Here is an 18,906-nt window from a genome sequence, read left to right on the forward strand (position 1 = left end):
AGAGCAGTTCTAGAAGTTGCAGATGCATTACCTCAGCACCTTGCTTCAGGGGCCGAGCAAGCTTCTGAAGTTTGTGACATGTTGCGGACTTGTTGACAGAAAATGGCTGATAACCCTTGATTCTGTATAACTGAGGAACCTGAAAAATGAAAGAAGATTGTTGATACTTAAAAGCCTGCTTTGTAGAGCTACTTCCTTCAAATGGAAACATTCCTTCCTGGAGAAAGGCTTACTGAAGCTCAGGTAGTAAAGCAAACTCCCAAGTCTCAAGTTCCTGAACCTTACAAGATTCACAAAAACCTCCTCTCCAAGACAAACAGTTCCTGGGGTGAAGAGACTGATTAGCTAGGCAGCCTGCAAATGGTACAGGGTTCTTTGGAGATGCAGCTTCGGCGAGTCCTCACTCATGGCAATGTGGGATTTCAGTGATGCAGATGCTTTGAGTGGTCCATGTTCCCACACAGCATCTGTCAATAATCCTAATAAACATCCTGGATCATTAAGCTAGACTGGAAGAAATCATTTCTTTGGTCTGTCATCAGTGCCCTCTCTAGAGTGAACAAGCATTTGTATTTTCTTTAAAATACAAATGGGCCCATTTGAGCCCATTATAGTTTGGTGAGATTACTGTCTCAACAATAGCTGCCTAATAAAGCCAGTCCCGAGCCTTGTTCTAAGTATTGGCACATGTCAGTACTCAAATTGTTTTCTCAAAAAAATTATTTTCTCATGCCAGATGGCTTCACTGGAGACATACACAAACATATTTTCTCTTTCAAAAGCAAAAGTGGTCCTACACATCAAGAAAGCTGACTAGCTAGGCAGTGGTGGCACACACCTTTAATCCCAGCATGTGGGAGGCAGAGACAGGTGGATCTCTGAGTTCAAGGCCAGCCTGGTCTACCAAGTGAATTCCAGGACAGCAAGGACTACACAGAGAAACCCTGTCTTGAACAACCAAAAAGGAAAAGAAAGAAAGAAAGAAAGAAGGAAGGAAGGAAGGAAGGAAGGAAGGAAGGAAAGCCTGATAACTTGTGTCCTGAGGTTTCCAATAGATGTGGGGCTTCCTAAATGCATAATGTACAGCCTACCCCCCTGGAAGAATCAGCTTCTGTAGAAGCTGAGGTGTGTTCAACATACCATCAAATAATAAAGAAAACACGGAATAGAGGAAATACTCCACATAAGCCAGAATTGAGCGATACTAGCAAACTAATGCAACCCAATAATGCAACTCGGGCCTATTTTGCTTGCTTCATAAGAAAGCCACGGGCCAGTGAGATGGCTTGGTGTGTTAAGGTGCTTGCCAGCATGCCTGATGAACGGAGTTCAATTTCTGGGACTCACGCTGTAGAAAGAGAGAACCAACCTCCAAAAGTTGTCCCCTAACTTTCACACATGCACCGTGGCATGTGTGCCTCCCCAGTGATTGACAGATGACAGACAGATGACAGCTATAAGCGACCTGAATGATTTGCATTATATGCAGAGCTCACCTTTAAACTGAAGTAGGGATAACTGTGCCTGATTTGAACATCTGAAGGTTTAACTGGGATTAGTCCAAGGCCATCAAGAGTCTACATGTGAAAATGAAAAAAAACAAAAACATGAAAGGACAGATAAACATCTGTGAACATAAACAACTGTGTGTGTGTTTTCACTATGTTTTGAACATTACCAGAATAGTTCTATGGTCAAAACAGCTCTTCCTGTGACCACAGTCGCTCTCTGAGCTGAAGGCACAAAGGCAGCCCCCACCCTATTGTGTCTTTTTTGTGTGTAAATCTTACGGGCTATCACAGGCTATGGCGTGCTCTTCTGTGGATAGTTAATCCTGGTTGTCAACCTGACTGGATCCACAATCAAGGAGGAGCGAGGCCGCTGGGCTCACTGGGAGGGGCTTCCCTGACCAGGTTCTCTGAAGTGGGAGACCCACCCTAAGTGTGTCTGCTCCATCCCACATCCCACTTCTCTAGCCAGGTCCCACCTCTGTGCTGGCCTTCTGAAGATGCTGGTCCCCAGAGAGCTTCCTGCAAAGCCATCTGCCTCAGACACCCAGAGACCCTGGGGCAGGGCCTGGTATATTCGCACCCAGCAAATATCATTCTTTATCTTGTTCCATTGATATGGCCAGTGCTAACATGCTGTCTTTTAAAAGAGCTATTTTGATTTTTAATTTGCTAAATGTTTAAAAATGTGTGCATGAAAATGTGCATGAATTGATGAAGTCCAGCAACCAAAGCTCTTAAGACACGACTTGTGGTAAGTGCCATGTAAGGGTTAATTAGCTATTATCATTATTTCTATTTTACTATTATTGCCATTAATGTGTGCGTTGATATGTGAGCCGGCACGTGTGTACACCCAAGCACGGGAGGACGGAAAACAGCCTTTGCTGTACTGTTCCTCAGAACTGCTTTATACTTTTTTAAAGGGTTCTTTTTACTTTTAGTATGTGTGTGTCTGTGTCAGCATAGGACATAGGGGTGTGGGTGTTCTGTGAGTCGGGAGGAGGACATTGGATTTCCCAGAGCTGGGCCTACATGGGTGCTGGGGACCAGACTTGGACCCTCTGGAAGAGCAGCAGTGGCTTTCGCTGCTGAGCCATTTGTCCTGCCCTCTACTCTTTTTTAAACAAAAGACCTTTCACTTTGCTGGAAGCTCACCGATTCATCTTCCTTGGCTGACCAGTGGGCCCCAAGGACCTGCCTGTCTATGCCTCCCCAGCACTGACATTACACATGCTACCACACTTGGCCTTTTTTTTTTTTTTTTTAACTTGGGCTCTGAAAATCAAACCGAGGTTTTTGTGCTATGTTTCCAGGTCAGTTAACTATCATTTTTATTATAATGAATCATCATGCCCATGAGGGAAGAGGCACTGTCATACTCCAAGAGAGAGATGGGGGTGGAGTGGTGGGATTCTAAGCCTGATGGTTAGCTTGTCTGGTTCTGGGACCACATGCCCTCCTTAGCATATTGGGCTCCGACCTGCTGCTGTTATCTTTGCTTTCCATTTGCCGGGCCAGGAGGCTCATCTGAGCACAGGCCAGGTGGGCGTTCTGTCTTGTCTTCCCATTTTCTCTTGGGTCCAGTTCCCAGGGCAATAGGTGGGCTTCCCACTTGGAAGCAAGCAGCTCCAGGGACCAGGAGCTCCTCCAGGTAGCCCTGGGAACAGTAGGCATGTGGCCCATGGCAGCGGGTGATCCCCGTTTCCTACTGCTCACAGTTCTGTGGGCCCAAGCCTCACTCACAGCCTCTCAGAGGAGGTGCACGGACAGCGAGCTGGCTTGTCCAGCAATCTGTCCGCACCCGTGGGATCCAGCTGCTCCCCCCACAGAGGAGAGGCACCCACCATCTCATTGTAGCTCTGAGAGTCTATCGGGAAGGCGAAGGGCAGCACGTTCTCGGGCTGCACGGAGTAATGCCAGGGGTAGTCATCCTGACTCATTAGAATCCGCAGGGACCTGAAGGGGTTCTCACCTGGGGAAAACAAGCATGTTTAGGCCCTTCACAGGGCATTGCAATTCACAGCAACTGGAGTTGTGTACTTACCAAATGCCACGTGCAACAGAACATTTGTGTTTATTTTCTTTGATAGTGTGGTGACTGATAAGGTGCTGTGCTCCTATAAACAACCCTAGTTAAATGTATTGGGTCACCAAACACACACACACACCAGCATAGGCAACACACACGGCACATGCCAAACACACACACATCACACACGTTTAATACACACACACACACACACACACACATACTCAAAAGACATTCCAGATCCATGCATTCCACACACACAGCATACACTACATACAAAAATGTAAACATGCAATACCCCACACACCAAAACATGCACATGCACATACACAATAAACTTATGACACACAACCCATAGCACATGCCACATAGACTTACACATACATCACACCCATTCCGTCACATAATGCACACTCATTACATGGCATGCACATATACTCCATACCACACATATGCCACACAAACAGCACACACCAGTCTCTCTCTCACACACACACAAGAATGCAGAAGCAGGGGTTTATTGGAAAGGAGGGATGTGCAGACGTGGGGAGAACGATGAAAAAGATGGCCACGGGGTGACTATGTTTGAAAATGTCATATTAAAAATAATTATTATGGATAATTAATACTTGCTAATATAAGCTTTAGAAAGACTATTCATACTTATGTATACTCAAGCATGCTTGCTTACACATACACATATGCAATATATATGTTCACTGTTAGTTTCCCTGTCTTTCCCTCTCTCATTCTGAGACAAGGTTTCATGGAACCCAGCCTGGCCTTGCATTTACTATGTAGCTAAGGATGACTTTGAATGTCTGATCTTCCTGCTTTCACCTTCCAAATGCTGAGATTACAGGGGAGGGTCATCATGCTAGTTTATGGGGCTTTAGGAAGGAAACCCTGGGCTTCAGGAATGCTAGGCAAGTATTCTACTAAGCAACACTGTCAGTGCTATTTTTCTTAATTAATTAAAACACAAAGTTTCCCTGTGTAGCCCTGGCTGTCCTAGAACTCAGTCTATAGACAAGGCTGGCCTCCAATTTAGGCTTCTTTCTGTTGCTGCCTCTGGAGTGCTGGAATTAAAAGCATGCACCACCACCCCTGGATTCCTTTAGTTTTAAATTTTCATTTCATTTTGCTTGTTCAGTTACACTTCTCTTAAACTTTTATTTTATATAAGTAGATTTTATTGTTATTTTAAATTATGTGTTTGGATTTGTGCATATGAGTACAGTGCCCAAGGAGGCCAGAAGATGGCGTCAAAGTCCCAGCATTAAGAGTCACAGGTGCTTGTGCGCTGCCTGAGTGCTAGGAAACAAACTCTCAGCAAGAACTACTGTCCCCTGAGGCTAAAATCTCACTTAAAATAACTGATGAATTTAACAAAGTAAAGAGCTGAGTTCTGGAGATAACCACATGCAATTTTCATGGGAAGTCTACTGTTTTTTAAAAAAAGAACACTTTGTCAGAAATTTTAATTATTAGAAATAAAATACTAAAGGAGGAACAAAAGATTAATTAAAATGCAGAAAAACATTTTGGGAGGGAGGGAAGTTGGAGAGCTGGTTGACTGTTTGGGGAGGTGGGGGAGTGATGGAGGCTGGCCTGGAGGAGGGCAGGAGGCCCTTCCTGTGAGCCCCAGACTGGAAATACATCTACCGGGAGAAAACAATGACATGGCTTTTGGTTCTTAGAGACAGAACCATTCATTGTAGAACAGAGGGTCAGAGGGTTAGAATGAATCTCTCACTCTCTCTCTGTCTCTCTCTCTCTCCTTTAACCTTCCTCTCTTGATTGAGTATGTGCATGTTCATATGGGTACTCATGTATGTGCAAGTATGTAGGTGTCTGCAAGTATGTAGGTGTGTTCATGTGGGTGTCTGCACGTGGAGGCCATAGGGCTCCTTGGGTGCTGTCCACTTTGTTTTTTGAGACAGTCTGCAACTTGCAAAGTAGGGGAGGCTGGCCCGCTAGCAAGCGCCGGGCCTCCTTCCCTCCGCGCTGGGACTATGCACACGTGCCTCCATGCCTGGCCTTCTCTATGTGGCCTCTGGGGAATCAGATACTGGTCGTCATGCTTGCAAGCCAAGTCTGACTGCACTTTGTTCCCAGGCCCAACAATCAGAATGTCCTAAGAGACCGTCTGAGGCCTAAAACTTTGGGCGCAAATGCTAGGTTGAGCATACAACAGATTCAGTCACTCAGGAGCTGTGACTGGCAATGCGTACATCCCTGCTGACAAGGAGTGGCAATGGACAGGAAGAGATCAAGCCAAGGCCGTCTTCGCCTATGCTACAACTCGGTCTAGGGTAGGCAGACTGTGGTGACGAACCGGGAAGGCGCATAGGCCTAGGCTGCCGTGCTGATCGGAGGTAGGTTTGGGGATGCTCCCCCGCTCCAGGTACCCATAGCTCCATTCCCAAGGATGGTAATTCACATGTGATGAAAGGGAACAGTCAGCAGGTGGAAGTAAATTAGGCCTCCCGGAGTAATGAAGAGGCCAGGAGCCAAGAGAAGCAGGCAGCTTCCAGCTACAGCTGACAAGACAAGGAACCAGCTCACTGATGCCTTGGTTTTAAACGCCTGGTCTCCCAGGAGCTGTGACACTTGTGTGTTCATGTGTGCACACATGTGTATGTCTCTGCACGTCATGTGGAGGCTGGAGGACAGACGTGGGTGTTAGTCCTCAGGCACTCTCTACTTCTGATTGTGATAGGGCCTCCCAGTGGCCTGGAGAGTGGCTTGGAGCTCCTCAGGACCTTGCTGTGTCTGTCTCCCAGCTCGCCGTCACTGGGACGACTGCACTCAGCCTTTCACGTGGCTGTCAGGGTGGGACTCAGGTCCTCACATTTTCGAGGCCAGTGGTCTGACTGAGCCATCGCCCCATCCCTGAATGTGTGTAACTTTAAGCCCTGAGGTTGGTATTGGTTTGTTATAAAGGCACCGGGAAGCTGATGTGCAGGATTAATCATGAGCTTTGACATTGACAGGAAGACCTTGGGCTCCAAGGGGCCAGGGTTACCAGCATCCCTCTGCGGTACTTACCGTGGACTAGTGAGCGATTGGCTTGGACCAGCTTTCTTATGATGCCCTCTTTGTCCATCTCTCGGATAGCCCCCAGCATAAGGAGCAACCTTCGTTCCAGCATGACCTGGAATTGGAGAGAGACGGATGCATGGTTCTCCCGGCTGTCACGGGACAGCAGCTTGGCTCCAGCAGGCTCTCCTCACTGAGATGCTCTGGAATGACGCCCTGGCACTGAGCCAACACACGCCTTCTTTTGTTTTAAGTTGATTGCTTCAGCTGAATAACACACCAGCTCTAAATCATTGTTCTCCCTTGCTTGTGTCTGGTTTTGTCCCCTAGGGGAGCCACACTCAAAACTGGAGAGGTGAGACAGATGCAGGTGGCTTGAGATGCCAGAGGGGCTGAGCGTGTCCTTTGGTGTTAAGATCAGAAGGGCCGTTCTTTTTGAGACAGGTAGATTCCAGTTGGGAAGGACAGGGGCGAGCCATAAGGGGAGGAATAGAAACTCGGGTCAATAGCAGGAACTGATTGTTCTTGGGAGATGAGGCTAGGACAGGGTAAAGGTCATCGTGTGCAGTCAGGCTTGGCACCTCACCCCTTTACTGTATTAGAGCTCCAGAGGCTTTCATCCTTCCTTCCCACTTTCCTATTCTGTGTGGTGTAGTATGTGTACGTGTTCACGCATGTGTGTGCGTACATGTGTGTGCAAGCATACATGTGCTCACGGTGGCCAGAGGTTGATACTGGGAATCGTCAACAATCGCGTCTCTGCCTTGTCTCTACCTTGTCTTTTGAGACAGGGTCTCACTGAACCCAGAGCTCTCAGATTTGGCTAGGGCTGGCCGGCCATGGAGGCTCAGAGTCATCCTGTTGCAGCCTTTCTAACATTAGGATTATAGGCACACCGCCATGCCTGACTTCATACCCGGGGGCCAGGATCTGGATTCATGTTTAAGCCAAAGCGCTTGGTGGAAGAGAGGTATGAAGGAGAGACACAGCAGGAGGTGACTGAGGGGGAAGCAGTGAGCCCAGTGTCTGTCACCTCTGAAATTCCCCATTCTCTATGAAACAATTACCCCCATATCCTGTTGCTTTAGAGTCAATTCCTCTCCTGGATGTGTATACCCTGGAGAGCAAGAAGAGTCAAGTGTTCACTGACTTGTCTATGAATGTTTATAGCAGCATTGCTTGGAATAGCCAAGTGCTGAAAATTGCTGAGACGCCCGTCAGTGCGTGAACACATAAATAAAACCCAGTCTATCCCAACAGTGGAATATTACACAGTGATAAAAAAGAGTGACGTGCTCATTAGGACACCAGTGAACTTGACATAAGTCAGAGGAGCCAGTTAGAAAAGCCACACACTGTATGATTCCATCTACACGGAATGCCCAGAAAATCCAAGTCTATAAGGACAGAATGCAGATTTCGTGGCTCCAGAAGCCCAGGGAGGAAGGGCCTAGGAAGGGACTTCTAGGGTCCTTTCTGCATAATAAAAATGTTCTGAAATGAGGTAGCAGGCAGGGGTGTAGCTCAGTCTGCAGAGAGCTTGCCCGGATTGCTCATAGCCCCGGGTCCCATCCATGATATAAACCTGGTGTAGTGGTGCACAGCTGTAATCCCAGCATTCAGGAGGTGGAGGCAGGAGGATCACTGAGTTCAAGGCTCCCCTGGAGTATAGACCCTCACCAAGTAAATAAATAAATAAATAAATAAGTAACTACTACATAGCAATGATGGCTGTCTGACTACGGGACTGCAGAACGTTATACCCTGGCTGGCTTTAATTCCAGCCTAGCCGAGAAGGGAGTCTGAGAGGGGTTCCCCAGGTCAGACTGACCTATGGAAGACTGTCTTGTTACTGGACGGCAGAAGATCCACCCCACAGCGAAGCATGAACCTGAGGCAGCCATCAAGCGACATTTCTCAGTGGTTTCTGCTTCAGTTCCTGCCCTGACCCCCTTCCTGACGGGTTGTGAGCTGGAAGCGTCAGCCAGAGAAACCCTTTTCTCCTCCAAGTTGCTTTTGGTGTTTTCTCACAGCAACCGGAAGGGAACTAGGAACTTATCCAATGGGGCAGTTTACAGAGGTAATTTTCACACCATGAACGGCATCTCTAGTGTGCCATTCCTAAAAAGCCATTATTTGATCTCCCCCTGCTGATCACTTCAGTCAAGAAAAGGAGGCAGCCTAGAGCGGGAGTTACCTTGCGAGCCGCTTGCTGAAACCGTCTTTGTGCCCGGAATCTGCTGAGCCACATGTTGTTAACTAGTGGGTCAAAATTAGGGTGAAATTCCTGGACTTTCTGTGAATTAAAAGACACAGGCACATCTTACATTTACACAGAAACTCTTCTGGTGTGAGCATTCAGTGTTTTAGAGCTTGGGATGGTACTACATGACCGTAATCCCAGCACTCAGGAGGAGGCTGAGGCGGGAGCATCATCATGTGTTTGAGGTGAGACTGGCTTACTTTAGCAAGACTCTCTCAAAACAAGTGGACCCAGGGGCGGCAAGGTGGCTCTTGAGAGTACCAGTGCTTCTTGCCATGCCCGATGACCTGGGTCCACTCTCTGAAAGGGCCATGTCGGTGCTAGGAGTTCAACCTTGGTCATCAGGCTGAGAACCGCTACAGCTCTTATCACTCAGCCATCTCTCTCCAGTTTCTGAGACAGAGTCCCCCCCTCCCCACCCCCTTCCAAATGTGGAGCTCACTTATTTGAATAGACTGTCTCTGTATCCCCAGTGCTTGGGGTTACAGGCACATGCTGCCGTATCTGGCTTTCTGTGTGGGTGCCGGGATTGAACTCATGTCTTCAAGTTTGCAAAGTAGGCACCTTACCAACCGAGCCATCTCCTCCGACCAGAGTTATTAAGGTTTGACATGGGACTGGCAAGTGTGTGGTATCCTAGTTAGCTGTGGCTTGCCATGCCCCAGAGTTATCTGAGAAGATAGTCTCAGCTGAGGAATCACCTAGATCAGACTCGCATGTGGGCAGGTGTGTGTGTGTGTGTGTGTGTGTTGAGGGGGGACTTGTCTTGATTGTTAATTCATATGAGGGCCCAGCCCACCGGGGGTACCATCATCTTTAAGTAGGTGGTCCTGAATTGTTTAGGGAAGCTAGCTGAGTGCCTCACTGTCATCAACTAGCAAGCATCCTCCTCCATAGATTCTCATGTACTTTTTTGGCTGTGAAGTGAGTTTGTGGTCAGAGGTCGTGCTGTGTGGAAGAGACTGACTGTGAGCTCCTGCCCTGAGCCCCGTGAAGATAGTGTGATCAAGAATTGTGAGCCAAATAAAATCTTCACTTCCTTAAAAAAAAATTAAAAATAAGGACTGGAGAGATGGCTTAGCACTTTAAGAGCGCCGGCTGCTTTTCCAGAGGACCTGGGTTCAGTTCCCAGCACCCACACCGTGGCTCACCACTGTCTGTAGCTGCAGCTCCCGGGGATCCAGCACTCGCCCACAAACACACATGCAGACAAAACACCATTGCAAATGAAGCAAAAATAAGTTTATGCAAATATTAAGAAAAACCCTCAAAACAAAACTGGACTTATTTTATTCTAAATTATGTGCCAGCTGTGTGCTCCTGTGATCGAGGTGCGGTAAAGTTCAGAGAGGGCATCGGATCCGCCTGAGGAGGGTTTGAGCTGCCTGGACGGTGAGCAGCGCGCCCCCTTCCCCACGCAGCTGCCTTTGCAGGCTCCCTGGGTTCTCAGTCAGGAGAAGACCCAGGCGCACAGTGAAACAGCGCTCTGACAACAGGAGACAACTCAAGCCCACCACTCGCCCGGGTGAAGGAATTTCTACAGTCCTTGCTGCCATTGGAAACGAGCAGCCATAGAGTAGAGAAGTTACCCACCTCCTCCAAGTTGCGGACGACCCGCTTGTTCTTCCGCTCAGTCCTGAGTCGTTGAAACTCCACCTCCTTGACAGGGTTGTCTCTCTTTTGCTAGATTTTCATATTAATAGAGACACTACAGTCAAAGACAAATGCACGAAACTGTCTCTTTAGGGCTTACTGGACAGTGGCGCCTGCCGGGCACTGGGTCGCCTGCGCCCTGCCGCACAGCGCTGCAGGCTAAAGCATCCGGTATTCCTGTTCAGACACGGGAGCGTTCATGAAAACGCACCGGCTGAGAAAACTCCCTGCTGTGTCTGAGGGCGCCCCTGGACTTCTGACCCTCCGGCTTCCGCCCCACGGAGTGTCCCAGGTAAGGGAGTCCCACAAAACACCAAGACTTCGTTTTGGAGCTTTGTATGACGTCATACGGCAATGCCGAAAAGGATGGCCACAGGGCCTGGAGAGGTGGCGTCGTAGTTCAGAGCGGCTGCTGGGCTTGCAGAGGAGCGAGTTCAAGTTCTACTGTTGTGTTGGCCGGGTCCCAACTGCCTGGGACTCCAGCTCCATCCCCTTCTGGTCTCCATAGGCACCCCGCTCACAGGTGTGTGCGCGCACACACACACACATTCACACATACTTACAAATAAAATAAATAAAAAACTAGATTGACCATGCCCACATCTTTCCTACTCACTGAGTCCCGAGGTGCACACTAGTAAGTTTTGCTTTTTTGTGAACCGGGTCCCTTGTAATTCAGATGCCAATGCCTCTGAACGCCAGCACCTCAGCATGTGACTATGCGTGGTGCCGTGCTCTGGGTGACTCCTACAGCAGTTTGGGCCCCTCATCTTCCTTTATGCTCTGTAGACCACAGGGACGAGTGTGTCTCTCACCCAGACCGCACCTGAATCGGAGTTGTCTCCTCCGACTGAAGGTCTGTCTAGCTCTCTCAGCTTATTGCTGCTTTCTGTTTAGATTGACGTCCCGCCCCCTCCTCCCAATCTGAATGCCCCCAGCAGACCCTGCATAGGCCTCTTGTGTCATCTATAGCCACATCTGACTTACATGCAGCAATTTATGTGTGATCAGCCCCCTGCCTTCCCTAGTTTATACTCAGTCTCTTCTCTCCTCTCCCTCTGTTCCTCTCGCCATCCCTGTCTCTCTCTCACTGGGAATTGAACCTGGGCCTCACACACACTAGGCCAGGGCTCTGCCATACAGCAGCACTCTGAGCTTTCTGCACATTTTTTTCCCTCCTGATTTGGCATCTTGCATACAATGGGGCTAGAAACAACGTAGGGAAACAAATGATATCAAATTAGCAGCCGTTCCGACCTGGTACTTCTCATATGCTTTTCTCCGTTCATCACTGAGCTCTTTTCTAAACTTAAAAGTTGTTTGATCTTTGCCACGGTGCACCTGCCTGTGGAGAAAAAAAAGCCAGTTTCCAGAAGCCGCCCACAAATAATCATACTCTCAGTGGGTGTCTCAGTAAAACCAAGAAGGAAGGGGAGAAGCTGGAGGGAACCACCTTCAGCGTGAACAATATGCCCGAAGAAATGAGGCTGACCTCCTAGCGATCAGTGCTGAAATACCTATGAGTTAACACAGCAAGGGTCTGAGAGACGCCTCATCCAGCAAAGCGTTTGCTTTGCAAGCATGATGACCTGAGTTCAATCCCCAGAGCAGGAGCCTTGTACGACATCGCAGGAGGGGTGGTAAACTCTTGTTATCCCAGCACCGTGGAAGTGCAGAGATCCCAGGAGAGCCAGCTAGACCAGTGAGAGGCCGAGTCTCAAAGCACATGGGTGGGGCTAGAGGGGTGGGGCGGGGCAGTGTTTAAAAGCACTGGCTTGTCTTCCAGAGGACCAGGCAGCTCCCAAGGGAAGGTAACGCCAGCACCAAGAGATCTGATGCCCTCTTCTGGCTTTCACTGGTACCACACATGCACCAAAAAACATGCAGGCAAAACAAGAACACTTGTACAATTTTAAAACAGACAATATTAAATGGATGGTACTTGAGGAAGAACACCTGAGGTTGACTTTTGTTCCACAAGAATACACACACATGCACACTCACAAACACACACACACACACAATCACATGCACCCTCAAACACTCATTCACATCCACACACATGAGCTCTCACCCACATGCATACACATACATCCATGTACACAAACACAAAAGCACTCACCCACATGCACACACATACATACATGTACACACACATGCAAGCACTCACCCACAGGCACACACATATACATGTGCTCATACACACACACACACACACACACACACACACGCACTCATAAACACGTACATACACACACCTGAATGTCCTGCATTGCTAGTAGTTACGGAAGTGCAGATACAAGCTATACAAAGCAGCAAGTGTTGCTGAGGGTGTGGAGAAACCACAGATTTCTAGTGTTGCTGGTAAAAACAGTCTGGTGGCTGAGATGTGGTGTAGCCTCACGATGGAATAATATTCAGCCACCAAAGGTGTGACTCAAGTCTTGTGCTATTGGGTAGTATGTTAATTTAGCATCTATTTGAACTCTGAATTACAAGAGATGGCTTAGCAGGAAGAGGGGCTTGTCACCAAGCCTGACATCCCGGGTTCAATCTCTGGAACCTCCATGTTGGAAGAGGAGGACCATGTCCTGCAAGTTGTCCTCTGACCTTCATAGGTGTGTCATAGTATGTGTGTGTCACACTCACAATAAAGATTAAGTAGATAATGTTTTAGGTTTCAATACTTGCTTTAAGAAATCAAATGTTTCTCTAGGGGAAAAAAATGGGAGCGCTCGCGTTTTCATGACTCTCACTGAAGCTGAGCACATGACGAGGCTCCTGGGGTTGGCTCTCTAGTTTAAGTTAACGTACGGAGAAAGAGTCCATTTAGCCCCAGACACTCAAGAATGCTCCCATCTGAACATCTGCTGCCAGGACTGCCCCAGACTCCCCACAGTGAGGTGAGGGGCCATGGGGTGAGAGGTGGGCCCCTGAGCCAGCCCAGGTCTGTTGGGAGACAGGGGCTGAGGGAGCAGGCAGGGAGGAGGGCAGAGGCTGCCCACAGGTCCCTGCTGTTCTGCCCTACGTCTTAGCTGCGTTAATTTATTTCTAATAGCCCCGTTCTGAGACAGAAACACTGGCTGAGGAGGAGTAATCTAATTCGCCATGAGTTTATCAGTAATTGCCTGTCACTGTGTCTCTTGCGTCAAAGGCCATCTCATCCAGGCAGTCACCCTGTCACCCGACACCAAGTATCCCTGGATAGTTACCATTTAAGATGATTCTTGCTCTCTTCCAGGGTGTCCTGTCTGACTTTTTGCTCGAAGAGCGCCTCCTTCATCTGTCTGGTTTTTGAGAATTCGTCACGTTGGTCCAGGACTGGAGGCGGGAAGGAGCGGAGATCATGGCCGTAATCAAATCAGCTATTTGCCCAGAGGAACACAAGTTCCTAACCAAGCTGCCTAACAGACAGCTAACTGAGTTTTGTTCATTAATAGTAAATGCGACTCGACACATCTCTCTCCTTTTCTGCCCCAGGGACTGCTTTATGGCTGACCACGTGACTGTTACCTTGTTTTAACTCCTTGATCTTCATCTTTCCTGGTTCTTGGTTTAGGACCATTGCCACGGCGAATGGATTTGACAAATCTGCTGGAAACCGCAGGTCCTGGTACTCAATTTCCTGAAAACCAAATCAGGAGGGAAATGAGTTTTCTTCCCATCTTCCCATTGCATGGAGGGCAACCCCACTCTCTTACCTTCAACTTGTGCGGCTTTGCCTTGGCCGGAGCTGGGTAAAACTGTATATATGCTGTTTTTTCTAGAGGAACATTTAGTTTCTTAGAACGAGTATTTACTCTTTTAAACTCTTCTAATCTGGAGTTTAAAACACATATTAAATTAGTGCATAACCCAACAGTTTGAGGTTTGTTATAAAGATTTATTTTGATTTTTTTAAAAAAAATTTACTGCATTTTGTCAGTGTATCTGATGAGGCCTAGAGAGGGTGTCTGATTCTCTGGAGACAGAGTTACAGATAGTTGTGAGCTGCCATGCGGATGCTGAGAACTGAACTCAGATCTTCTGCTGGACTAGCCAGTGCTCTAGGCATTGAGCCATCTCTAGATCTCCCTAGTTCAAGGGCTTTGTTCTTGTGTTATTTCTAATAAAACTGCCACTTGTGGACCAGTATTATAGCTAAACTAAAAGTAAATTTGGGTGCCAAAAGAGAAGTCCATGAAAATAAATTTCATATCAGTACATTAACATATATGTACACATGTATGCATGCACACATAGATACACCCGTGAGTGGTTGCTTTCCCTCCCTCCCATCCTTTAACATGGCACATTTGTTTACTGTGGGCATATGACTGTGAGCTTGTGTCTGTGTGTCTGAGTGTGCCAAGACACGCATGTGCAGGTCAGGGGACAGCGGCTCTCTCCTCCCAGCTCGCTCCTCCACTGTGTAGAGCCTAGGTGTGAATCTCAGGTCATCAGCCTCGGCAGCAAGCACCTCTACCGCTAAGCCATCTCATCCGCTCTCCTTTGTACGTCTCATGAATATAACAAATGGAAAGCATAACAGGCTGGAGAATGTTCTCATGATCTAGGGTAATTTATGTCTAGCCTGGAGCTCTTCAACAGCTTAGGCTGATGTTTTAGAAACCATTACTTTGATTTACTTTCCTAGGAAAAGAATGATTACGTCCTTTGAAAACAAAAACAAAACTGGGTTGGGGATGGAGCTCAGTTGGTAGCACAGCTGCCTCTATGCTTTAAAGCCTTTTATGTTGACTCCTGTTGTAATATAAATGTTGTTTTCATAGTGTTGGACCTGAGGCCACCTACATGCCAGGCAAGAGGCCAGTGACTGACCTGCACTCTGCACTCCCAGCTTTAAAAACAATGGAGAAAATGGAAAGAAAAATTTGGATATGTCTTTTTTTTGGGGGGGGGCAGCTTCTTGCTATGCAGTTCAGGCTAGCTTTGAATTCATGATCTTCCTGCCTCTGCCTCTTCGGTGATGGGATTACAAGTGTGCACCGCAATGCCACTAACTGGATTGGATTACATATGTGATGAAGTGTCAAGAGAAACTGGGACTGGGGCGGTATCTCGGTGGATAGAGTGCTTGTCCTGAATGCACAGAGCCCTGGATCCCATCCCCAACACCATGTAAACTGGATGTGGTTTTGCATGTCTGTAAGCCCAGCACTCCGGAGGTGGAGGCAGACAGAATGTCAAAGTCATCTTGGTTGCATGGTGAGTCTGAGGCTAGCCTGGGCTACGCGGATAGACAGAAACATGATGAAGCAGGCATACTGTAAGGCCATGTTGGGGTGGCAGGTTCCGGTGAAGACACATTCGTATGGCTGAGAGTTGAACTGTGAGATCCATAACTGGATTTTTATTTGTGCCAACCCATACTGGATGGGTGTGAACTTCACAGTTACTGTTGCCTTTCCATTAGCTGGAATTATTCCTGCAAGGAGAGAGGGTGGGGAGAATGTCATCGTATTAGTTTCTTTTCCTGTTGCTATCACAAAATACCTGACACAAGCAATTTAAGGCAGGAAGGGTTTATTCTGGCTCAGTTTAAGGGTCACAGTCCATGGGATTGCAAAGTCATGGCAGCAGGAGCTTGAGGCAGCTGCTCATACGGTGTCCACACCCAGGAAGCAGAGAGATGGAAGCTGTGCTCGGCTCACCTTCCCCTCTTTATTGCATCTGGGACCACAGCCCCGGGAATGGGGCTTCCTACATTGCAGGGTAGGCCTTCCCACTTCGATGAACCTACGCCCTGCCTACAAGTTCCTTTCTCCCTGGCCAGGCAGATGAATGTCTACAGGAGGGACCTCTCTGCTCACCAATTCAGTTGAAGAAGCAACATGGACCTCATCTTCCCGTCACAGCATGAACATGACTCTGTTCTCTCTTCCTGTCTTAAGTGCACACAGCTCAACTTCTGAGTGTTGACAAAGACCATGCTTATAAGTGACTACTGGAACCCTTTCCAACAATTACCTGATCATGTAGTTACACAGATATGGGCAAATTCAATTGCATTAGTGCCTCCAACGTAAATTCCCAGATTGCTGACCCTACAGCAAATGACCAGAATGCAATGCCAATGCCGTAAGCAACACGGGAAGCTAGGAACACACCTGAGTTCTTTTCCAGACTGTTTAGTTCCCTGTGCTTTTCAATAACTTTATTCTTTCCTCTCAAATCACCCTCCATCCCCTCGATCCCTCTCTCGTTCCCCTCCCCCTCTCTTTCTAGTGTTGGGGCTGGAGGCCCAGGCCTTAGCCATGCTTGGCAACTGCTCTAGCACAAAGCTCCTCCCCAAGTCCTACAGGTGCACTGGTGCTCCTCCTCCTGTCAAGAGGCACACTAGGCCACATTCCTTCTCTGCCCACTGGGCTCAGAACACTGTATGTCCCAGGGGTTGCCAGGGCCACAGCCTGGACCTTCTCATCCCCAACAAGTCAGGCTCTGCCACCCATGCTCAATATATCAATTAAGGGGATAAACTAATAGTGAAAAGCAGGAAAAGGAGATTTAGTCAGTGTACCACCTTGGGAAAGAGAATGAAGAGGCTCAATGATCCCCTAAGTCCACCCATGGGGCCTCGACATGAGGTTCAGGTTTAAACAGAGGGCAAGAGCTGTGCATAGCTAAGCTGTCCTGGCCAACGTGTGGCCCTGCCCGTCACCGACCCAGCATTGTCCCAGGGCCCGTCTGTCCTACACGGTGGTCTGACGGGCTGTCATCATTGTGTAGTCTCTCCCCGGGTCCTACACAGCAAACACCATCTCACAGCTCTTTTATCCACCTGAACATCCTATGGTGCTTTGAAAACAGGCAGTTCAGAGTCTCCAAGGGAGGAAGAGACATTTTCATCAGTGGTGTAGCCACTGGTCAGATGCCTGAGCTCCAGGAAACAGTTCCTTACCCACATGCCTGTAAACAACCCTCAGGAAGCTCACTGGGACACAGACATGAAAGCAGAAGGGCAGCTAGCTGGGGAGAGCAAGGAGATCATTAAGAATGGTAGGGGGACAAGGGAGAGTAGGAGGCAGTGATCTAACTATATTACATGCATGTACGAAGATGCATCACAGAACCATTATCAATAACACGGAACACTGGGGTGATGGCTCAGTGAGTAAAGCCTCCTGTACAAGCCTGAGGGTCTCAGCTGGGATCCCTGTCACCCACAGTCGGAAAGCCAGACAAGGCGAACACATCCATAACAGCACCGGGAGGGGTGGAGACAGGTGGATTCTGGAGCTCACTGACCAGCCTAGCAGAAACAGTGAGAGACCCTGCCTCAAAACGTAAGGTGGGGGAACAATTAAGGTAGGCACACACACACACACACACACACACACACACACACACACACGCACGCACACACGCACACAGAGTGGGCATTTGTTAATTTCCTGAGCACAGGCAGAGGTCAAAATTGTTAAGTGATGGCCACTGTGGAATTTCGAGCACAGGGGCAGGTGGAAAGAGTCACCAGTGACACTGGGTCTGCAGGCCAATAGCGTGTCATCCGGGTAGAAATCCAGAAGAGACTTTAATACATTGACCATCACTAGGTCAGAACATCCACCCTGTGGGACCTGCAGACCTTTTGGGCCTTGAGGCCAAGAGTACCCTCCTGCTTTACTTCAGCTCATTAACTTAAAAACATAAGGACAAGCTCTGGGTGGAGGATTAATGTTTACCTTGACCTGGGTGAGTTATTTTTTTAAGCGCTCTCAGCCCAGGCATAATACATAAAGCCTGCTGTGGAGACATAGCCTAGGCAACCATGGTAAACGCTTTTTTTTTTTTTTTTCCTGTTAGTGTAGCTCCATCACCGGGACATGGCTGGTACAGGCTGTGCGATGTTGACAGTTACAGAATAGGTGCCAAGTCTTGACAGCTACTGCTTGGGCAAAATTCACAGTGGCACAAAGGAGTGATGCCCTGTGTTTTATAAGCGAGAAAGGTATGCTCAATATTTAAACTCATCTGAAAAAGTCTACCTCAGGGCTGGGATGTGGCTCAGTCTGCAGGGTGCTTGCCCAGCTTGCACAAAGATCCACAGGCCATACACAAACCGGCTGCAGTGGCGCCAGCACTCAGGAGGTAGAGGCAGCAGGATCAGAAGTTCTAGGTTGGAGCCCACCCAGCAAAGAATCGAAACAAATGCTGAGTCTCACAGCCAAAGACTGTGTGGAGTGCAGGGAGCCTTGTGGAAGACTTGGAGGAAGGATAGAGGGACCAGAGTAGACAGGAGCTTCACAAGAAGACCAACAGAGCCAGCTAACCTGGGCCCAGGGGGACCTATGGAGACTAAAGTAACAACCAAGGACCATGTGTGGACTGGATCTAGGACCCTGCACACATATACCCGATGGACAACTTGGTCTTCCTGTGGGTTCCCTTGTAAGGGGAGCGGGGGC

The 18,906-nt window shown here is 48.3% G+C and overlaps 1 protein-coding gene across 4 annotated transcripts in view; it reads right to left on the bottom strand.

Moving 5' to 3' along the window:
• Window positions 1-18,906, bottom strand: part of Cfap221 (cilia and flagella associated protein 221) — a 69,557-nt gene that overhangs the window by 12,257 nt on the left and 38,394 nt on the right. For all 4 annotated transcript variants that reach the window (XM_060371681.1, XM_021661723.2, XM_060371680.1 and 1 more), the window contains exons 10-20: window positions 15,767-15,926; window positions 14,200-14,317; window positions 14,012-14,123; window positions 13,711-13,819; window positions 11,756-11,843; window positions 10,439-10,528; window positions 8,780-8,878; window positions 6,592-6,697; window positions 3,356-3,483; window positions 1,497-1,577; window positions 32-139 (exon numbers count right to left, since the gene is read on the bottom strand). In XM_060371681.1, coding sequence (XP_060227664.1) covers window positions 32-139; window positions 1,497-1,577; window positions 3,356-3,483; window positions 6,592-6,697; window positions 8,780-8,878; window positions 10,439-10,528; window positions 11,756-11,843; window positions 13,711-13,819; window positions 14,012-14,123; window positions 14,200-14,317; window positions 15,767-15,926 — 1,199 coding nt within the window. The remainder of the gene's footprint in view (window positions 1-31; window positions 140-1,496; window positions 1,578-3,355; window positions 3,484-6,591; window positions 6,698-8,779; window positions 8,879-10,438; window positions 10,529-11,755; window positions 11,844-13,710; window positions 13,820-14,011; window positions 14,124-14,199; window positions 14,318-15,766; window positions 15,927-18,906) is intronic.

Source organism: Meriones unguiculatus, chromosome 18 (assembly GCF_030254825.1).
Source record: "Meriones unguiculatus strain TT.TT164.6M chromosome 18, Bangor_MerUng_6.1, whole genome shotgun sequence".
Taxonomy (NCBI): Eukaryota; Metazoa; Chordata; class Mammalia; order Rodentia; family Muridae; genus Meriones; species Meriones unguiculatus.